Below are 22,260 nucleotides of genomic sequence, written 5' to 3' on the forward strand. Positions count from 1 at the left end.
AAGATAGTCTTGGACACATAGCCCTACCGGAAATTTCACACAGAATTAACACATCCCTTTTGCAATTCCAACATGTTCCATGGCATGTGAAATGACTTGATAACCTGTGCTTAATACATTTGTACTATAAACTGGTTATCTGGGCCGAAACAGGGAGGGACTAATCTGAATTTGTCCAATATAAACGACGTGTTTTCTTTGCAAAACGGTAATCACTAATGAATACACCCTTGAACAATTATTCATTTTTGTCAAAAAATATTTTCAGTTGCAAAACGTTTCGCTACGTTGTGCATTAATGAATACACCCCTGTTTAGGTGCTGTTGGAGGCTGTGTTCCTTAGTGTGGACCCCTACATGAGACCCTACAGCCAGACGAAGATGAAGGAGGGAGACGTGATGATTGGGTCACAAGTTGCCAAGTAAGGAAACATTATGGGGGAGGGAGGCAGGCATGTGGACGCAAACACACTATAGACTTACTGACACTCATGTTGACACACTATAGACTTACTGACACTCATGTTGACACACTATAGACTTACTGACACTCATATTGACACACTATAGACTTACTGACACTCATGTTGACACACTATAGACTTACTGACACTCATGTTGACACACTATAGACTTACTGACACTCATGTTGACACACTATATACTTACTGACACTCATGTTGGCACACTATAGACTCACTGACACTCATATTGACACACTATAGACTTACTGACACTCATGTTGACACACTATAGACTTACTGACACTCATATTGACACACTATAGACTTACTGACACTCATGTTGACACACTATAGACTTACTGACACTCATGTTGACACACTATAGACTTGCTGACACTCATGTTGACACACTATAGACTTACTGACACTCATGTTGACACACTATAGACTTACTGACACTCATGTTGACACACTAGACTTACTGACACTCATGTTGACACACTATAGACTTACTGACACTCATGTTGACACACTATAGACTCACTGACACTCATGTTGACACACTATATACTTACTGACACTCATGTTGACACACTATAGACTTACTGACACTCATGTTGACACACTAGACTTACTGACACTCATGTTGACACACTATAGACTTACTGACACTCATGTTGACACACTATAGACTTACTGACACTCATGTTGACACACTATAGACTTACTGACACTCATGTTGACACACTATAGACTTACTGACACTCATGTTGACACACTATAGACTCACTGACACTCATGTTGACACACTATAGACTTACTGACACTCATGTTGACACACTATAGACTTACTGACACTCATATTGACACACTATAGACTCACTGACACTCATGTTGACACACTATATACTTACTGACACTCATGTTGACACACTATAGACTTACTGACACTCATGTTGACACACTATATACTCACTGACACTCATGTTGACACACTATAGACTTACTGACACTCATGTTGACACACTATAGACTTACTGACACTCATGTTGACACACTATAGACTTACTGACACTCATGTTGACACACTATAGACTTACTGACACTCATGTTGACACACTATAGACTTACTGACACTCATGTTGACACACTATAGACTCACTGACACTCATGTTGACACACTATAGACTCACTGACACTCATGTTGACACACTATAGACTTACTGACACTCATGTTGACACACTATAGACTTACTGACACTCATGTTGACACACTAGACTTACTGACACTCATGTTGACACACTATAGACTCACTGACACTCATGTTGACACACTATAGACTTACTGACACTCATGTTGACACACTATAGACTTACTGACACTCATGTTGACACACTATAGACTTACTGACACTCATGTTGACACACTATAGACTCACTGACACTCATGTTGACACACTATAGACTTACTGACACTCATGTTGACACACTATAGACTTACTGACACTCATGTTGACACACTATATACTTACTGACACTCATGTTGACACACTATAGACTCACTGACACTCATGTTGACACACTATAGACTTACTGACACTCATGTTAACACACTATAGACTTACTGACACTCATGTTGACACACTATAGACTTACTGACACTCATGTTGACACACTATAGACTTACTGACACTCATGTTGACACACTATAGACTCACTGACACTCATGTTGACACACTATAGACTCACTGACACTCATGTTGACACACTATAGACTTACTGACACTCATGTTGACACACTATTGACTTACTGACACTCATGTTGACACACTATAGACTTACTGACACTCATGTTGACACACTATATACTTACTGACACTCATGTTGACACACTATAGACTCAATGACACTCATGTTGACACACTATAGACTTACTGACACTCATGTTGACACACTATAGACTTACTGACACTCATGTTGACACACTATAGACTCACTGACACTCATGTTGACACACTATAGACTTACTGACACTCATGTTGACACACTATAGACTTACTGACACTCATGTTGACACCCTATAGACTTACTGACACTCATGTTGACACACTATAGACTTACTGACACTCATGTTGACACACTATAGACTTACTGACACTCATGTTGACACACTATATACTTACTGACACTCATGTTGACACACTATAGACTCAATGACACTCATGTTGACACACTATAGACTTACTGACACTTATGTTGACACACTATAGACTCACTGACACTCATGTTGACACACTATAGACTTACTGACACTCATGTTGACACACTATAGACTCAATGACACTCATGTTGACACACTATAGACTTTATGACACTCATGTTGACACACTATAGACTTACTGACACTCATGTTGACACACTATAGACTTACTGACACTCATGTTGACACACTATAGACTTACTGACACTCATGTTGACACACTATATACTTACTGACACTCATGTTGACACACTAGACTTACTGACACTCATGTTGACACACTATAGACTTACTGACACTCATGTTGACACACTATAGACTTACTGACACTCATGTTGACACACTATAGACTTACTGACACTCATGTTGACACACTATATACTCACTGACACTCATGTTGACACACTATAGACTTACTGACACTCATGTTGACACACTATAGACTTACTGACACTCATGTTGACACACTATAGACTTACTGACACTCATGTTGACACACTATAGACTTACTGACACTAATGTTGACACACTATAGACTTACTAACACTCATGTTGACACACTATAGAATCACTGACACTCATGTTGACACACTATAGACTCACTGACACTCATGTTGACACACTATAGACTTACTGACACTCATGTTGACACACTATAGACTTACTGACACTCATGTTGACACACTATAGACTTACTGACACTCATGTTGACACACTATAGACTTACTGACACTCATGTTGACACACTATAGACTTTATGACACTCATGTTGACACACTATAGACTTACTGACACTCATGTTGACACACTATAGACTTACTGACACTCATGTTGACACACTATAGACTTTATGACACTCATGTTGACACACTATAGACTTACTGACACTCATGTTGACACACTATAGACTTACTGACACTCATGTTGACACACTATAGACTTACTGACACTCATGTTGATACACTATAGACTTACTGACACTCATGTTGACACACTATAGACTCACTGACACTCATGTTAACACACTATAGACTTACTGACACTCATGTTGACACACTATAGACTTACTGACACTCATGTTGACACACTATAGACTTACTGACACTCATGTTGACACACTATAGACTTACTGACACTCATGTTGACACACTATAGACTTAATGACACTCATGTTGACACACTATATACTTACTGACACTCATGTTGACACACTATATACTTACTGACACTCATGTTGACACACTATAGACTCAATGACACTCATGTTGACACACTATAGACTTACTGACACTCATGTTGACACACTATAGACTTACTGACACTCATGTTGACACACTATAGACTTACTGACACTCATGTTGACACACTATAGACTTACTGACACTCATGTTGACACACTATAGACTTACTGACACTCATGTTGACAAACTATATACTTACTGACACATGCTTTCACACACTCACCTCTTGCTCTCTGTCTCTCTCTCTCTCCACCTCTCTCTCTCTATCCCTCCCTCACTCCCTTCCTCCCTCCAGGGTGATCCAGAGCTGTAACCCCAGCTTCCCGGTGGGCTGCCATGTGGTCAGTGATTGTGGATGGAGGAGTCACTGGGTGTGTGATGGGGCAGAGCTGACCCCTGTGCTGCCCGACTGGCCCCAGGATATCCCCCTCTCCCTGGCCCTGGGGGCCATCGGCATGCCTGGGTAGGATGGAACTCTCTCTCTCTCTCTGTCTCTCTCTGTCTCTCTCTCTCTCTCTCTCTCTCTCTCTCTCTCTCTCTCTCTCTCTCTCTCTCTCTCTCTCTCTCTCTCTCTCTCTCTCTCTCTCTCTCTCTCTCTCTCTCTCTCTCTGTGTGTGTGTGTGTGTGGTTGAGAGGTGTGAGAGATATAGTGGTGATGAGGGTGAAGAAGATGGTGATGATGATGATGATATCTCTCTACAGTCTGACAGCTCTGTATGGACTAGAGGAGGTGTGATGATATCTCTCTATAGTCTGACAGCTCTGTATGGACTAGAGGAGGTGTGATGATATCTCTCTACAGTCTGACAGCTCTGTATGGACTAGAGGAGGTGTGATGATATCTCTCTACAGTCTGACAGCTCTGTATGGACTAGAGGAGGTGTGGTGATGATATCTCTCTACAGTCTGACAGCCCTGTATGGACTAGAGGAGGTGTGATGATATCTCTCTACAGTCTGACAGCTCTGTATGGACTAGAGGAGGTGTGATGATATCTCTCTACAGTCTGACAGCTCTGTATGGACTAGAGGAGGTGTGGTGATGATATCTCTCTACAGTCTGACAGCTCTGTATGGACTAGAGGAGGTGTGATGATATCTCTCTACAGTCTGACAGCCCTGTATGGGCTAGAGGAGGTGTGATGATATCTCTCTACAGTCTGATAGCTCTGTATGGACTAGAGGAGGTGTGATGATATCTCTCTACAGTCTGACAGCTCTGTATGGACTAGAGGAGGTGTGATGATGATATCTCTCTATAGTCTGACAGCTCTGTATGGACTAGAGGAGGTGTGGTGATGATATCTCTCTATAGTCTGACAGCTCTGTATGGACTAGAGGAGGTGTGATGATATCTCTCTATAGTGGTCCTCTGTAGCTCAACTGGTAGAGCACGGCGCTTGTAACGCCAAGGTAGTGGGTTCGATCCCCGGGACCACCCATACACAAAAATGTATGCACGCATGACTGTAAATCGCTTTGGATTAAAAGCGTCTGCTAAATGGCATATTATTATTATTATAGTCTGACAGCTCTGTATGGACTAGAGGAGGTGTGATGATGATATCTCTCTACAGTCTGACAGCTCTGTATGGACTAGAGGAGGTGTGTGAGATAAAGGAGGGGGAGACTCTTCTGGTGAACGCTGCAGCAGGGGCTGTGGGCTCAGTGGTGGGACAGATCGCCAAGATCAAGGTACAACATTCCCCCAACATTCCCACAGCGTTCCCACAACTTCTCCACAGTGTTAGTTACTTCCAAGTTGTGTTCTATATTCCATGTGCCTCTGTGAGTTATCAGTGACTTTCATAATGTATAATGAGTCTGTGTGTGTGTGTGTGTGTGTGTGTGTGTCCTCAGGGCTGTACAGTGGTGGGCTGTGCGGGGACAGATACCAAGCTGTCCTATCTAAAGGAGCTGGGTTTTGACCAGGTCTTCAACTACAAGACTGTCACCTCTCTGGAGAACTCACTCAGGGAGGCCGCGCCACACGGATACGACTGCTACTTTGAGAACGTGAGGCCGCTGTACCACTCACACACACAGACGCACTCTTTGTCTGTGTGTGTGTGTGTGTGTGCACATGCGTGTGTGTGTGTGTATCAAAGTCCAATCTCTTTCTCTCTCTCTCTCTCTGTCCAGGTTGGTGGGAAGTTCTCCAGTGTAGTGATGCCTCAGATGAGAGAGTATGGCAGAATAGCTGTGTGTGGAAGCATCTCAATGTACAACGACACCACACCACAGACAGGTATACTGTCCACACCACAGACAGGTATACTGTCCACACCACAGACAGGTATACTGTCCACACCACAGACAGGTATACTGTCCACACCACAGACAGGTATACTGTCCACACCACAGACAGGTATACTGTCCACACCACAGACATGTATACTGTCCACACCACAGACAGGTATACTGTCCACACCACAGACAGGTATTTGTTTATTAGCCAGGGCCCTATGTCCACTCCCATATGATCTTACTATATCTGCATCTGTGTAACTGGATCCTTATATCTGTATATGTTAATATATAGGCTACTGTATGTGTTTCTATTTCAGGGCCGTATGTCCACACCCATATGATCTTCAAGCAGCTGAGGATGGAGGGCTTCCTGTGTGGTCGCTGGAAACACAAACACCAGCAGTCACTGAGGAGGCTGATGGCCTGGATGACTGAGGTACAGGGAGAGGGTTCTACTAGCGGGGTTCTACTACTATTGTTCTATTACCAGTGTTCTATTACCAGTGTTCTATTACCAGTATTCTATTACCAGTGTTCTATTACCAGTGTTCTATTACCAGTGTTATATTACCAGTATTCTATTACCAGTGTTCTATTACCAGTGTTCTATTACCTGTGTTCTATTACCAGTGTTCTATTACCAGTGTTCTATTACCAGTGTTCTATTACCAGTGTTGTATGACCAGTGTTCTATTACCACTGTTCTATTACCAGTGTTCTATTACCAGTGTTATATTACCAGTGTTATATTACCAGTGTTCTATTATCAGTGTTCCATTACCAGTGTTCTATTACCAGTGTTGTATTACTAGTGTTCTATTACCAGTGTTCTATTACCAGTGTTCTATTATCAGTGTTCCATTACCAGTGTTCTATTACCAGTGTTGTATTACCAGTGTTCTATTACCAGTGTTCTATTACCAGTGTTGTATTACCAGTGTTATATTACCAGTGTTATATTACCAGTGTTGTATTACCAGTGTTGTATTACCAGTGTGGTATTACCAGTGTTCTATTACCAGTGTTGTATTACCAGTGTTATATTACCAGTGTTGTATTACCAGTGTTCTATTACCAGTGTTGTATTACCAGTGTTGTATTACCAGTGTTCTATTACCAGTGTTCTATTACCGGTGTTCTATTACCGGTGTTGTATTACCAGTGTTATATTACCAGTGTTCTATTACCAGTGTTCTATCACTAGTGTTGTATTACCAGTGTTGTATTACCAGTGTTGTATTACCAGTGTTCTATTACCAGTGTTCTATTACCAGTGTTCTATTACCAGTGTTGTATTACCAGTGTTCTATTACCAGTGTTATATTACCAGTGTTATATTACTAGTGTTCTATTACCAGTGTTCTATTACCAGTGTTGTATTACCAGTGTTCTATTACCAGTGTTGTATTACCAGTGTTCTATTACCAATGTTCTATTACCAGTGTTGTATTACCAGTGTTATATTACCAGTGTTGTATTACCAGTGTTGTATTACCAGTGTTATATTACCAGTGTTGTATTACCAGTGTTATATTACTAGTGTTCTATTACCAGTGTTCTATTACCAGTGTTATATTACCAGTGTTGTATTACCAGTGTTCTATTACCAGTGTTCTATTACCAGTGTTGTATTACCAGTGTTGTATTACCAGTGTTATATTACAGGTGTTGTATTACCAGTGTTATATTACCAGTGTTGTATTACCAGTGTTCTATTACCAGTGTTATATTACCAGTGTTATATTACCAGTGTTATATTACCAGTGTTCTATTACCAGTGTTGTATTACCAGTGTTCTATTACCAGTGTTCTATTACCAGCATTGTATTACCAGTGTTATATTACCAGTGTTATATTACCAGTGTTATATTACTAGTGTTCTATTACCAGTGTTATATTACCAGTGTTATATTACCAGTGTTGTATTACCAGTGTTATATTACCAGTGTTCTATTACCAGTGTTCTATTACCAGTGTTGTATTACCAGTGTTCTATTACCAGTGTTGTGTTACCAGTGTTCTATTACCAGTGTTGTATTACCAGTGTTATATTGGCAGTGTTCTTTTACCAGTGTTGTATTACCAGTGTTATATTACCAGTGTTATATTACTAGTGTTCTATTACCAGTGTTCTATTACCAGTGTTATATTACCAGTGTTGTATTACCAGTGTTCTATTACCAGTGTTCTATTACCAGTGTTCTATTACCAGTGTTGTATTACCAGTGTTATATTACCAGTGTTATATTACTAGTGTTCTATTACCAGTGTTATATTACCAGTGTTGTATTACCAGTGTTATTTTACCAGTGTTGTATTACCAGTGTTCTATTACCAGTGTTCTATTACCAGTGTTCTATTACCAGTGTTATATTACCAGTGTTGTATTACCAGTGTTATATTACCAGTGTTGTATTACCAGTGTTCTATTACCAGTGTTCTATTACCAGTGTTATATTACCAGTGTTGTATTACCAGTGTTGTATTACCAGTGTTCTATTACCAGTGTTATATTACCAGTGTTATATTACCAGTGTTGTATTACCAGTGTTCTATTACCAGTGTTGTGTTACCAGTGTTCTATTACCAGTGTTGTATTACCAGTGTTATATTGGCAGTGTTCTATTACCAGTGTTGTATTACCAGTGTTATATTACCAGTGTTATATTACTAGTGTTCTATTACCAGTGTTCTATTACCAGTGTTCTATTACCAGTGTTATATTACCAATGTTGTATTACCAGTGTTCTATTACCAGTGTTCTATTACCAGTGTTCTATTACCAGTGTTATATTACCAGTGTTGTATTACCAGTGTTCTATTACCAGTGTTTTGTTACCAGTGTTCTATTACCAGTGTTGTATTACCAGTGTTATATTGGCAGTGTTCTATTAACAGTGTTGTATTACCAGTGTTATATTACCAGTGTTATATTACTAGTGTTCTATTACCAGTGTTCTATTACCAGTGTTATATTACCAGTGTTGTATTACCAGTGTTCTATTACCAGTGTTCTATTACCAGTGTTCTATTACCAGTGTTTTATTACCAGTGTTATATTACCAGTGTTATATTACTAGTGTTCTATTACCAGTGTTATATTACCAGTGTTCTATTACCAGTGTTCTATTACCAGTGTTATATTACCAGTGTTGTATTACCAGTGTTCTATTACCAGTGTTGTGTTACCAGTGTTCTATTACCAGTGTTGTATTACCAGTGTTATATTGGCAGTGTTCTTTTACCAGTGTTGTATTACCAGTGTTATATTACCAGTGTTATATTACTAGTGTTCTATTACCAGTGTTCTATTACCAGTGTTATATTACCAGTGTTGTATTACCAGTGTTCTATTACCAGTGTTCTATTACCAGTGTTCTATTACCAGTGTTTTATTACCAGTGTTATATTACCAGTGTTATATTACTAGTGTTCTATTACCAGTGTTATATTACCAGTGTTCTATTACCAGTGTTCTATTACCAGTGTTGTATTACCAGTGTTGTATTACCAGTGTTCTATTACCAGTGTTGTGTTACCAGTGTTCTATTACCAGTGTTGTATTACCAGTGTTATATTGGCAGTGTTCTTTTACCAGTGTTGTATTACCAGTGTTATATTACCAGTGTTATATTACTAGTGTTCTATTACCAGTGTTCTATTACCAGTGTTATATTACCAGTGTTGTATTACCAGTGTTCTATTACCAGTGTTCTATTACCAGTGTTATATTACCAGTGTTGTATTACCAGTGTTATTTTACCAGTGTTGTATTACCAGTGTTCTATTACCAGTGTTCTATTACCAGTGTTCTATTACCAGTGTTATATTACCAGTGTTGTATTACCAGTGTTATATTACCAGTGTTGTATTACCAGTGTTCTATTACCAGTGTTCTATTACCAGTGTTATATTACCAGTGTTGTATTACCAGTGTTCTATTACCAGTGTTATATTACCAGTGTTATATTACCAGTGTTGTATTACCAGTGTTCTATTACCAGTGTTGTGTTACCAGTGTTCTATTACCAGTGTTGTATTACCAGTGTTATATTGGCAGTGTTCTATTACCAGTGTTGTATTACCAGTGTTATATTACCAGTGTTATATTACTAGTGTTCTATTACCAGTGTTCTATTACCAGTGTTCTATTACCAGTGTTATATTACCAGTGTTATATTACCAATGTTGTATTACCAGTGTTCTATTACCAGTGTTCTATTACCAGTGTTCTATTACCAGTGTTATATTACCAGTGTTGTATTACCAGTGTTCTATTACCAGTGTTTTGTTACCAGTGTTCTATTACCAGTGTTGTATTACCAGTGTTATATTGGCAGTGTTCTATTACCAGTGTTGTATTACCAGTGTTATATTACCAGTGTTTTATTACTAGTGTTCTATTACCAGTGTTCTATTACCAGTGTTATATTACCAGTGTTGTATTACCAGTGTTCTATTACCAGTGTTCTATTACCAGTGTTCTATTACCAGTGTTGTATTACCAGTGTTATATTACCAGTGTTATATTACTAGTGTTCTATTACCAGTGTTCTATTACCAGTGTTATATTACCAGTGTTGTATTACCAGTGTTATATTACCAGTGTTATATTACTAGTGTTCTATTACCAGTGTTATATTACCAGTGTTATATTACCAGTGTTGTATTACCAGTGTTATATTACCAGTGTTGTATTACCAGTGTTCTATTACCAATGTTCTATTACCAGTGTTATATTACCAGTGTTGTATTACCAGTGTTCTATTACCAGTGTTGTGTTACCAGTGTTCTATTACCAGTGTTGTATTACCAGTGTTATATTGGCAGTGTTCTATTACCAGTGTTGTATTACCAGTGTTATATTACTAGTGTTCTATTACCAGTGTTCTATTACCAGTGTTCTATTACCAGTGTTGTATTACCAGTGTTCTATTACCAGTGTTCTATTACCAGTGTTCTATTACCAGTGTTGTATTACCAGTGTTATATTACCAGTGTTATATTACTAGTGTTCTATTACCAGTGTTCTATTACCAGTGTTGTATTACCAGTGTTGTATTACCAGTGTTGTATTACCAGTGTTATATTACCAGTGTTATATTGGCAGTGTTCTATTACCAGTGTTCTATTACCAGTGTTCTATTACCAGTGTTATATTACCAGTGTTATATTACCAGTGTTGTATTACCAGTGTTCTATTACCAGTGTTATATTACCAGTGTTATATTGGCAGTGTTCTATTACCAGTGTTCTATTATCAGTGTTCCATTACCAGTGTTCTATTACCATTGTTGTATTACCAGTGTTGTATTACCAGTGTTATATTACCAGTGTTCTATTACCAGTGTTAAATTAATAGTGTTGTATTACCAGTGTTATATTACCAGTGTTGTATTACCAGTGTTCTATTACCAGTGTTCTATTACCAGTGTTGTATTACCAGTGTTATATTACCAGTGTTATATTACTAGTGTTCTATTACCAGTGTTTTATTACCAGTGTTATATTACCAGTGTTGTATTACCAGTGTTCTATTACCAGTGTTCTATTACCAGTGTTCTATTACCAGTGTTGTATTACCAGTGTTCTATTACCAGTGTTGTGTTACCAGTGTTCTATTACCAGTGTTGTATTACCAGTGTTCTATTACCAGTGTTCTATTACCAGTGTTGTATTACCAGTGTTATTTTACCAGTGTTATATTACTAGTGTTCTATTACCAGTGTTCTATTACCAGTGTTATATTACTAGTGTTCTATTACCAGTGTTGTATTACCAGTGTTCTATTACCAGTGTTCTATTACCAGTGTTATATTACCAGTGTTCTATTACCAGTGTTCTATTACCAGTGTTGTATTACCAGTGTTATATTACCAGTGTTGTATTACCAGTGTTCTATTACCAGTGTTGTATTACCAGTGTTGTATTACCAGTGTTCTATTACCAGTGTTCTATTACCAGTGTTCTATTACCGGTGTTCTATTACCGGTGTTGTATTACCAGTGTTATATTACCAGTGTTGTATTACCAGTGTTATATTACCAGTGTTATATTACTAGTGTTCTATTACCAGTGTTATATTACCAGTGTTATATTACCAGTGTTGTATTACCAGTGTTATATTACCAGTGTTGTATTACCAGTGTTCTATTACCAATGTTCTATTACCAGTGTTATATTACCAGTGTTGTATTACCAGTGTTCTATTACCAGTGTTGTGTTACCAGTGTTCTATTACCAGTGTTGTATTACCAGTGTTATATTGGCAGTGTTCTATTACCAGTGTTGTATTACCAGTGTTATATTACTAGTGTTCTATTACCAGTGTTCTATTACCAGTGTTCTATTACCAGTGTTGTATTACCAGTGTTCTATTACCAGTGTTCTATTACCAGTGTTCTATTACCAGTGTTGTATTACCAGTGTTATATTACCAGTGTTATATTACTAGTGTTCTATTACCAGTGTTCTATTACCAGTGTTGTATTACCAGTGTTGTATTACCAGTGTTGTATTACCAGTGTTATATTACCAGTGTTATATTGGCAGTGTTCTATTACCAGTGTTCTATTACCAGTGTTCTATTACCAGTGTTATATTACCAGTGTTATATTACCAGTGTTGTATTACCAGTGTTCTATTACCAGTGTTATATTACCAGTGTTATATTGGCAGTGTTCTATTACCAGTGTTCTATTATCAGTGTTCCATTACCAGTGTTCTATTACCATTGTTGTATTACCAGTGTTGTATTACCAGTGTTATATTACCAGTGTTCTATTACCAGTGTTAAATTACTAGTGTTGTATTACCAGTGTTATATTACCAGTGTTGTATTACCAGTGTTCTATTACCAGTGTTCTATTACCAGTGTTGTATTACCAGTGTTATATTACCAGTGTTATATTACTAGTGTTCTATTACCAGTGTTTTATTACCAGTGTTATATTACCAGTGTTGTATTACCAGTGTTCTATTACCAGTGTTCTATTACCAGTGTTCTATTACCAGTGTTGTATTACCAGTGTTCTATTACCAGTGTTGTGTTACCAGTGTTCTATTACCAGTGTTGTATTACCAGTGTTCTATTACCAGTGTTCTATTACCAGTGTTGTATTACCAGTGTTATTTTACCAGTGTTATATTACTAGTGTTCTATTACCAGTGTTCTATTACCAGTGTTATATTACTAGTGTTCTATTACCAGTGTTGTATTACCAGTGTTCTATTACCAGTGTTCTATTACCAGTGTTATATTACCAGTGTTCTATTACCAGTGTTCTATTACCAGTGTTGTATTACCAGTGTTATATTACCAGTGTTGTATTACCAGTGTTCTATTACCAGTGTTGTATTACCAGTGTTGTATTACCAGTGTTCTATTACCAGTGTTCTATTACCAGTGTTCTATTACCGGTGTTCTATTACCGGTGTTGTATTACCAGTGTTATATTACCAGTGTTCTATTACCAGTGTTCTATCACTAGTGTTGTATTACCAGTGTTGTATTACCAGTGTTATATTACCAGTGTTATATTACCAGTGTTATATTACCAGTGTTATATTACCAGTGTTCTATTACCAGTGTTGTATTACCAGTGTTCTATTACCAGTGTTGTATTACCAGTGTTGTATTACCAGTGTTGTATTACCAGTGTTCTATTACCAGTGTTCTATTACCAGCGTTGTATTACCAGTGTTATATTACCAGTGTTATATTACCAGTGTTATATTACTAGTGTTCTATTACCAGTGTTATATTACCAGTGTTATATTACCAGTGTTGTATTACCAGTGTTATATTACCAGTGTTCTATTACCAGTGTTCTATTACCAGTGTTATATTACCAGTGCTGTATTACCAGTGTTCTATTACCAGTGTTGTGTTACCAGTGTTCTATTACCAGTGTTGTATTACCAGTGTTATATTGGCAGTGTTCTTTTACCAGTGTTGTATTACCAGTGTTATATTACCAGTGTTATATTACTAGTGTTCTATTACCAGTGTTCTATTACCAGTGTTATATTACCAGTGTTGTATTACCAGTGTTCTATTACCAGTGTTCTATTACCAGTGTTCTATTACCAGTGTTGTATTACCAGTGTTATATTACCAGTGTTATATTACTAGTGTTCTATTACCAGTGTTATATTACCAGTGTTGTATTACCAGTGTTATTTTACCAGTGTTGTATTACCAGTGTTCTATTACCAGTGTTCTATTACCAGTGTTATATTACCAGTGTTGTATTACCAGTGTTATATTACCAGTGTTGTATTACCAGTGTTCTATTACCAGTGTTCTATTACCAGTGTTATATTACCAGTGTTGTATTACCAGTGTTGTATTACCAGTGTTCTATTACCAGTGTTATATTACCAGTGTTATATTACCAGTGTTGTATTACCAGTGTTCTATTACCAGTGTTGTGTTACCAGTGTTCTATTACCAGTGTTGTATTACCAGTGTTATATTGGCAGTGTTCTATTACCAGTGTTGTATTACCAGTGTTATATTACCAGTGTTATATTACTAGTGTTCTATTACCAGTGTTCTATTACCAGTGTTCTATTACCAGTGTTCTATTACCAGTGTTGTATTACCAGTGTTCTATTACCAGTGTTCTATTACCAGTGTTCTATTACCAGTGTTATATTACCAGTGTTGTATTACCAGTGTTCTATTACCAGTGTTTTGTTACCAGTGTTCTATTACCAGTGTTGTATTACCAGTGTTATATTGGCAGTGTTCTATTACCAGTGTTGTATTACCAGTGTTATATTACCAGTGTTATATTACTAGTGTTCTATTACCAGTGTTCTATTACCAGTGTTATATTACCAGTGTTGTATTACCAGTGTTCTATTACCAGTGTTCTATTACCAGTGTTCTATTACCAGTGTTGTATTACCAGTGTTATATTACCAGTGTTATATTACTAGTGTTCTATTACCAGTGTTATATTACCAGTGTTATATTACCAGTGTTGTATTACCAGTGTTATATTACCAGTGTTGTATTACCAGTGTTCTATTACCAATGTTCTATTACCAGTGTTATATTACCAGTGTTGTATTACCAGTGTTCTATTACCAGTGTTGTGTTACCAGTGTTCTATTACCAGTGTTGTATTACCAGTGTTATATTGGCAGTGTTCTATTACCAGTGTTGTATTACCAGTGTTATATTACTAGTGTTCTATTACCAGTGTTCTATTACCAGTGTTCTATTACCAGTGTTGTATTACCAGTGTTCTATTACCAGTGTTCTATTACCAGTGTTCTATTACCAGTGTTGTATTACCAGTGTTATATTACCAGTGTTATATTACTAGTGTTCTATTACCAGTGTTCTATTACCAGTGTTGTATTACCAGTGTTGTATTACCAGTGTTGTATTACCAGTGTTATATTACCAGTGTTATATTGGCAGTGTTCTATTACCAGTGTTCTATTACCAGTGTTCTATTACCAGTGTTATATTACCAGTGTTATATTACCAGTGTTGTATTACCAGTGTTCTATTACCAGTGTTATATTACCAGTGTTATATTGGCAGTGTTCTATTACCAGTGTTCTATTATCAGTGTTCCATTACCAGTGTTCTATTACCATTGTTGTATTACCAGTGTTGTATTACCAGTGTTATATTACCAGTGTTCTATTACCAGTGTTAAATTACTAGTGTTGTATTACCAGTGTTATATTACCAGTGTTGTATTACCAGTGTTCTATTACCAGTGTTCTATTACCAGTGTTGTATTACCAGTGTTATATTACCAGTGTTATATTACTAGTGTTCTATTACCAGTGTTTTATTACCAGTGTTATATTACCAGTGTTGTATTACCAGTGTTCTATTACCAGTGTTCTATTACCAGTGTTCTATTACCAGTGTTGTATTACCAGTGTTCTATTACCAGTGTTGTGTTACCAGTGTTCTATTACCAGTGTTGTATTACCAGTGTTCTATTACCAGTGTTCTATTACCAGTGTTGTATTACCAGTGTTATTTTACCAGTGTTATATTACTAGTGTTCTATTACCAGTGTTCTATTACCAGTGTTATATTACTAGTGTTCTATTACCAGTGTTGTATTACCAGTGTTCTATTACCAGTGTTCTATTACCAGTGTTATATTACCAGTGTTCTATTACCAGTGTTCTATTACCAGTGTTGTATTACCAGTGTTATATTACCAGTGTTGTATTACCAGTGTTCTATTACCAGTGTTGTATTACCAGTGTTGTATTACCAGTGTTCTATTACCAGTGTTCTATTACCAGTGTTCTATTACCGGTGTTCTATTACCGGTGTTGTATTACCAGTGTTATATTACCAGTGTTCTATTACCAGTGTTCTATCACTAGTGTTGTATTACCAGTGTTGTATTACCAGTGTTATATTACCAGTGTTATATTACCAGTGTTATATTACCAGTGTTATATTACCAGTGTTCTATTACCAGTGTTGTATTACCAGTGTTCTATTACCAGTGTTGTATTACCAGTGTTGTATTACCAGTGTTCTATTACCAGTGTTCTATTACCAGCGTTGTATTACCAGTGTTATATTACCAGTGTTATATTACCAGTGTTATATTACTAGTGTTCTATTACCAGTGTTATATTACCAGTGTTATATTACCAGTGTTGTATTACCAGTGTTATATTACCAGTGTTCTATTACCAGTGTTCTATTACCAGTGTTATATTACCAGTGTTGTATTACCAGTGTTCTATTACCAGTGTTGTGTTACCAGTGTTCTATTACCAGTGTTGTATTACCAGTGTTATATTGGCAGTGTTCTTTTACCAGTGTTGTATTACCAGTGTTATATTACCAGTGTTATATTACTAGTGTTCTATTACCAGTGTTCTATTACCAGTGTTATATTACCAGTGTTGTATTACCAGTGTTCTATTACCAGTGTTCTATTACCAGTGTTCTATTACCAGTGTTGTATTACCAGTGTTATATTACCAGTGTTATATTACTAGTGTTCTATTACCAGTGTTATATTACCAGTGTTGTATTACCAGTGTTATTTTACCAGTGTTGTATTACCAGTGTTCTATTACCAGTGTTCTATTACCAGTGTTCTATTACCAGTGTTATATTACCAGTGTTGTATTACCAGTGTTATATTACCAGTGTTGTATTACCAGTGTTCTATTACCAGTGTTCTATTACCAGTGTTATATTACCAGTGTTGTATTACCAGTGTTGTATTACCAGTGTTATATTACCAGTGTTATATTACCAGTGTTGTATTACCAGTGTTCTATTACCAGTGTTGTGTTACCAGTGTTCTATTACCAGTGTTGTATTACCAGTGTTATATTGGCAGTGTTCTATTACCAGTGTTGTATTGCCAGTGTTATATTACCAGTGTTATATTACTAGTGTTCTATTACCAGTGTTCTATTACCAGTGTTCTATTACCAGTGTTATATTACCAATGTTGTATTACCAGTGTTCTATTACCAGTGTTCTATTACCAGTGTTCTATTACCAGTGTTATATTACCAGTGTTGTATTACCAGTGTTCTATTACCAGTGTTTTGTTACCAGTGTTCTATTACCAGTGTTGTATTACCAGTGTTATATTGGCAGTGTTCTATTACCAGTGTTGTATTACCAGTGTTATATTACCAGTGTTATATTACTAGTGTTCTATTACCAGTGTTCTATTACCAGTGTTATATTACCAGTGTTGTATTACCAGTGTTCTATTACCAGTGTTCTATTACCAGTGTTCTATTACCAGTGTTGTATTACCAGTGTTATATTACCAGTGTTATATTACTAGTGTTCTATTACCAGTGTTATATTACCAGTGTTATATTACCAGTGTTGTATTACCAGTGTTATATTACCAGTGTTGTATTACCAGTGTTCTATTACCAGTGTTCTATTACCAGTGTTGTATTACCAGTGTTCTATTACCAGTGTTGTGTTACCAGTGTTCTATTACCAGTGTTGTATTACCAGTGTTATATTGGCAGTGTTCTATTACCAGTGTTGTATTACCAGTGTATATTACTAGTGTTCTATTACCAGTGTTCTATTACCAGTGTTCTATTACCAGTGTTGTATTACCAGTGTTCTATTACCAGTGTTCTATTACCAGTGTTCTATTACCAGTGTTGTATTACCAGTGTTATATTACCAGTGTTATATTACTAGTGTTCTATTACCAGTGTTCTATTACCAGTGTTGTATTACCAGTGTTGTATTACCAGTGTTGTATTACCAGTGTTATATTACCAGTGTTATATTGGCAGTGTTCTATTACCAGTGTTCTATTACCAGTGTTCTATTACCAGTGTTATATTACCAGTGTTATATTACCAGTGTTATATTACCAGTGTTGTATTACCAGTGTTCTATTACCAGTGTTATATTACCAGTGTTATATTGGCAGTGTTCTATTACCAGTGTTCTATTATCAGTGTTCCATTACCAGTGTTCTATTACCATTGTTGTATTACCAGTGTTGTATTACCAGTGTTATATTACCAGTGTTCTATTAGCAGTGTTAAATTACTAGTGTTGTATTACCAGTGTTATATTACCAGTGTTGTATTACCAGTGTTCTATTACCAGTGTTCTATTACCAGTGTTGTATTACCAGTGTTATATTACCAGTGTTATATTACTAGTGTTCTATTACCAGTGTTTTATTACCAGTGTTATATTACCAGTGTTGTATTACCAGTGTTCTATTACCAGTGTTCTATTATCAGTGTTCTATTACCAGTGTTGTATTACCAGTGTTCTATTACCAGTGTTGTGTTACCAGTGTTCTATTACCAGTGTTGTATTACCAGTGTTCTATTACCAGTGTTCTATTACCAGTGTTGTATTACCAGTGTTATTTTACCAGTGTTATATTACTAGTGTTCTATTACCAGTGTTCTATTACCAGTGTTATATTACCAGTGTTGTATTACCAGTGTTCTATTACCAGTGTTCTATTACCAGTGTTCTATTACCGGTGTTATATTACCGGTGTTATATTACCAGTGTTGTATTACCAGTGTTGTATTACCAGTGTTCTATTACCAGTGTTCTATTACCAGTGTTCTATTACCAGTGTTGTATTACCAGTGTTATATTACCAGTGTTATATTACCAGTGTTCTATTACCAGTGTTATATTACCAGTGTTGTATTACCAGTGTTCTATTACCAGTGTTGTGTTACCAGTGTTATATTACCAGTGTTGTATTACCAGTGTTCTATTACCAGTGTTGTGTTACCAGTGTTATATTACCAGTGTTGTATTACCAGTGTTCTATTACCAGTGTTGTGTTACCAGTGTTCTATTACCAGTGTTGTATTACCAGTGTTATATTGGCAGTGTTCTATTACCACTGTTCTATTACCAGTGTTCTATTACCAGTGTTCTATTGGGAGTGTTATATTACTAGTGTTCTACGACCAGTGCTCTATTAACAGTGCTATATTACCAGTGTTATATTACCAGTGTTCTACTACAAATGTTCTACGACCAGTGCTCTATTAACAGTGCTGTATTACCAGTGTTCTATTACCAGTGTTCTACTACCAATGTTCTATTACCAGTGTTCTATTTCCAGTGTTCTACTACCAATGTTCTATTACCAGTGTTATATTACCAGTGTTCTATTACCAGTGTTATATTACCAGTGTTGTATTACCAGTGTTCTATTACCAGTGTTGTGTTACCAGTGTTCTATTACCAGTGTTGCATTACCAGTGTTATATTGGCAGTGTTCTATTACCACTGTTCTATTACCAGTGTTCTATTACCAGTGTTCTATTGGCAGTGTTATATTACTAGTGTTCTACGACCAGTGCTCTATTAACAGTGCTGTATTACCAGTGTTCTATTACCAGTGTGCTATTACCAGTGTTGTATTACCAGTGTTATATTACCAGTGTTATATTACTAGTGTTCTATTACCAGTGTTTTATTACCAGTGTTATATTACCAGTGTTGTATTACCAGTGTTCTATTACCAGTGTTCTATTACCAGTGTTCTATTACCAGTGTTGTATTACCAGTGTTCTATTACCAGTGTTGTGTTACCAGTGTTCTATTACCAGTGTTGTATTACCAGTGTTCTATTACCAGTGTTCTATTACCAGTGTTGTATTACCAGTGTTATTTTACCAGTGTTATATTACTAGTGTTCTATTACCAGTGTTCTATTACCAGTGTTATATTACTAGTGTTCTATTACCAGTGTTGTATTACCAGTGTTCTATTACCAGTGTTCTATTACCAGTGTTCTATTACCAGTGTTATATTACCAGTGTTATATTACCAGTGTTGTATTACCAGTGTTCTATTACCAGTGTTCTATTACCAGTGTTCTATTACCAGTGTTGTATTACCAGTGTTCTATTACCAGTGTTGTGTTACCAGTGTTATATTACCAGTGTTGTATTACCAGTGTTCTATTACCAGTGTTGTGTTACCAGTGTTATATTACCAGTGTTGTATTACCAGTGTTCTATTACCAGTGTTGTATTACCAGTGTTCTATTACCAGTGTTGTATTACCAGTGTTCTATTACCAATGTTCTATTACCAGTGTTATATTACTAGTGTTCTATTACCAGTGTTCTATTACCAGTGTTATATTACTAGTGTTCTATTACCAGTGTTGTATTACCAGTGTTCTATTACCAGTGTTCTATTACCAGTGTTATATTACCAGTGTTCTATTACCAGTGTTCTATTACCAGTGTTGTATTACCAGTGTTATATTACCAGTGTTGTATTACCAGTGTTCTATTACCAGTGTTGTATTACCAGTGTTGTATTACCAGTGTTCTATTACCAGTGTTCTATTACCAGTGTTCTATTACCGGTGTTCTATTACCGGTGTTGTATTACCAGTGTTATATTACCAGTGTTCTATTACCAGTGTTCTATCACTAGTGTTGTATTACCAGTGTTGTATTACCAGTGTTATATTACCAGTGTTATATTACCAGTGTTATATTACCAGTGTTATATTACCAGTGTTCTATTACCAGTGTTGTATTACCAGTGTTCTATTACCAGTGTTGTATTACCAGTGTTGTATTACCAGTGTTGTATTACCAGTGTTCTATTACCAGTGTTCTATTACCAGCGTTGTATTACCAGTGTTATATTACCAGTGTTATATTACCAGTGTTATATTACTAGTGTTCTATTACCAGTGTTATATTACCAGTGTTATATTACCAGTGTTGTATTACCAGTGTTATATTACCAGTGTTCTATTACCAGTGTTCTATTACCAGTGTTCTATTACCAGTGTTGTATTACCAGTGTTCTATTACCAGTGTTGTGTTACCAGTGTTCTATTACCAGTGTTGTATTACCAGTGTTATATTGGCAGTGTTCTTTTACCAGTGTTGTATTACCAGTGTTATATTACCAGTGTTATATTACTAGTGTTCTATTACCAGTGTTCTATTACCAGTGTTATATTACCAGTGTTGTATTACCAGTGTTCTATTACCAGTGTTCTATTACCAGTGTTCTATTACCAGTGTTGTATTACCAGTGTTATATTACCAGTGTTATATTACTAGTGTTCTATTACCAGTGTTATATTACCAGTGTTGTATTACCAGTGTTATTTTACCAGTGTTGTATTACCAGTGTTCTATTACCAGTGTTCTATTACCAGTGTTCTATTACCAGTGTTATATTACCAGTGTTGTATTACCAGTGTTATATTACCAGTGTTGTATTACCAGTGTTCTATTACCAGTGTTCTATTACCAGTGTTATATTACCAGTGTTGTATTACCAGTGTTGTATTACCAGTGTTCTATTACCAGTGTTATATTACCAGTGTTATATTACCAGTGTTGTATTACCAGTGTTCTATTACCAGTGTTGTGTTACCAGTGTTCTATTACCAGTGTTGTATTACCAGTGTTATATTGGCAGTGTTCTATTACCAGTGTTGTATTACCAGTGTTATATTACCAGTGTTATATTACTAGTGTTCTATTACCAGTGTTCTATTACCAGTGTTCTATTACCAGTGT

The 22,260-nt window shown here is 36.4% G+C and overlaps 1 protein-coding gene across 4 annotated transcripts in view; it reads left to right on the forward strand.

Annotated features, from left to right (window-relative positions):
- Positions 1–22,260, forward strand: part of LOC311110126 (prostaglandin reductase 1-like) — a 35,826-nt gene that overhangs the window by 7,815 nt on the left and 5,751 nt on the right. For 2 of the 4 annotated variants that reach the window (XM_084188694.1, XM_084188695.1), the window contains exons 3-8: positions 319–422; positions 4,261–4,428; positions 5,542–5,659; positions 5,825–5,980; positions 6,107–6,212; positions 6,532–6,650. In XM_084188694.1, the coding sequence (XP_084044820.1) occupies positions 319–422; positions 4,261–4,428; positions 5,542–5,659; positions 5,825–5,980; positions 6,107–6,212; positions 6,532–6,650 (771 nt within the window). Of the gene's footprint in view, positions 1–318; positions 423–4,260; positions 4,429–5,541; positions 5,660–5,824; positions 5,981–6,106; positions 6,213–6,531; positions 6,912–22,260 lie in introns of those variants that run through there. The other 2 variants (XM_084188692.1, XM_084188693.1) reach the window with 1 other exon arrangement.

This window comes from Coregonus lavaretus, assembly GCF_964263955.1.
Source record: "Coregonus lavaretus genome assembly, contig: SUPER_35_unloc_2, whole genome shotgun sequence".
Lineage (NCBI taxonomy): Eukaryota > Metazoa > Chordata > Actinopteri > Salmoniformes > Salmonidae > Coregonus > Coregonus lavaretus.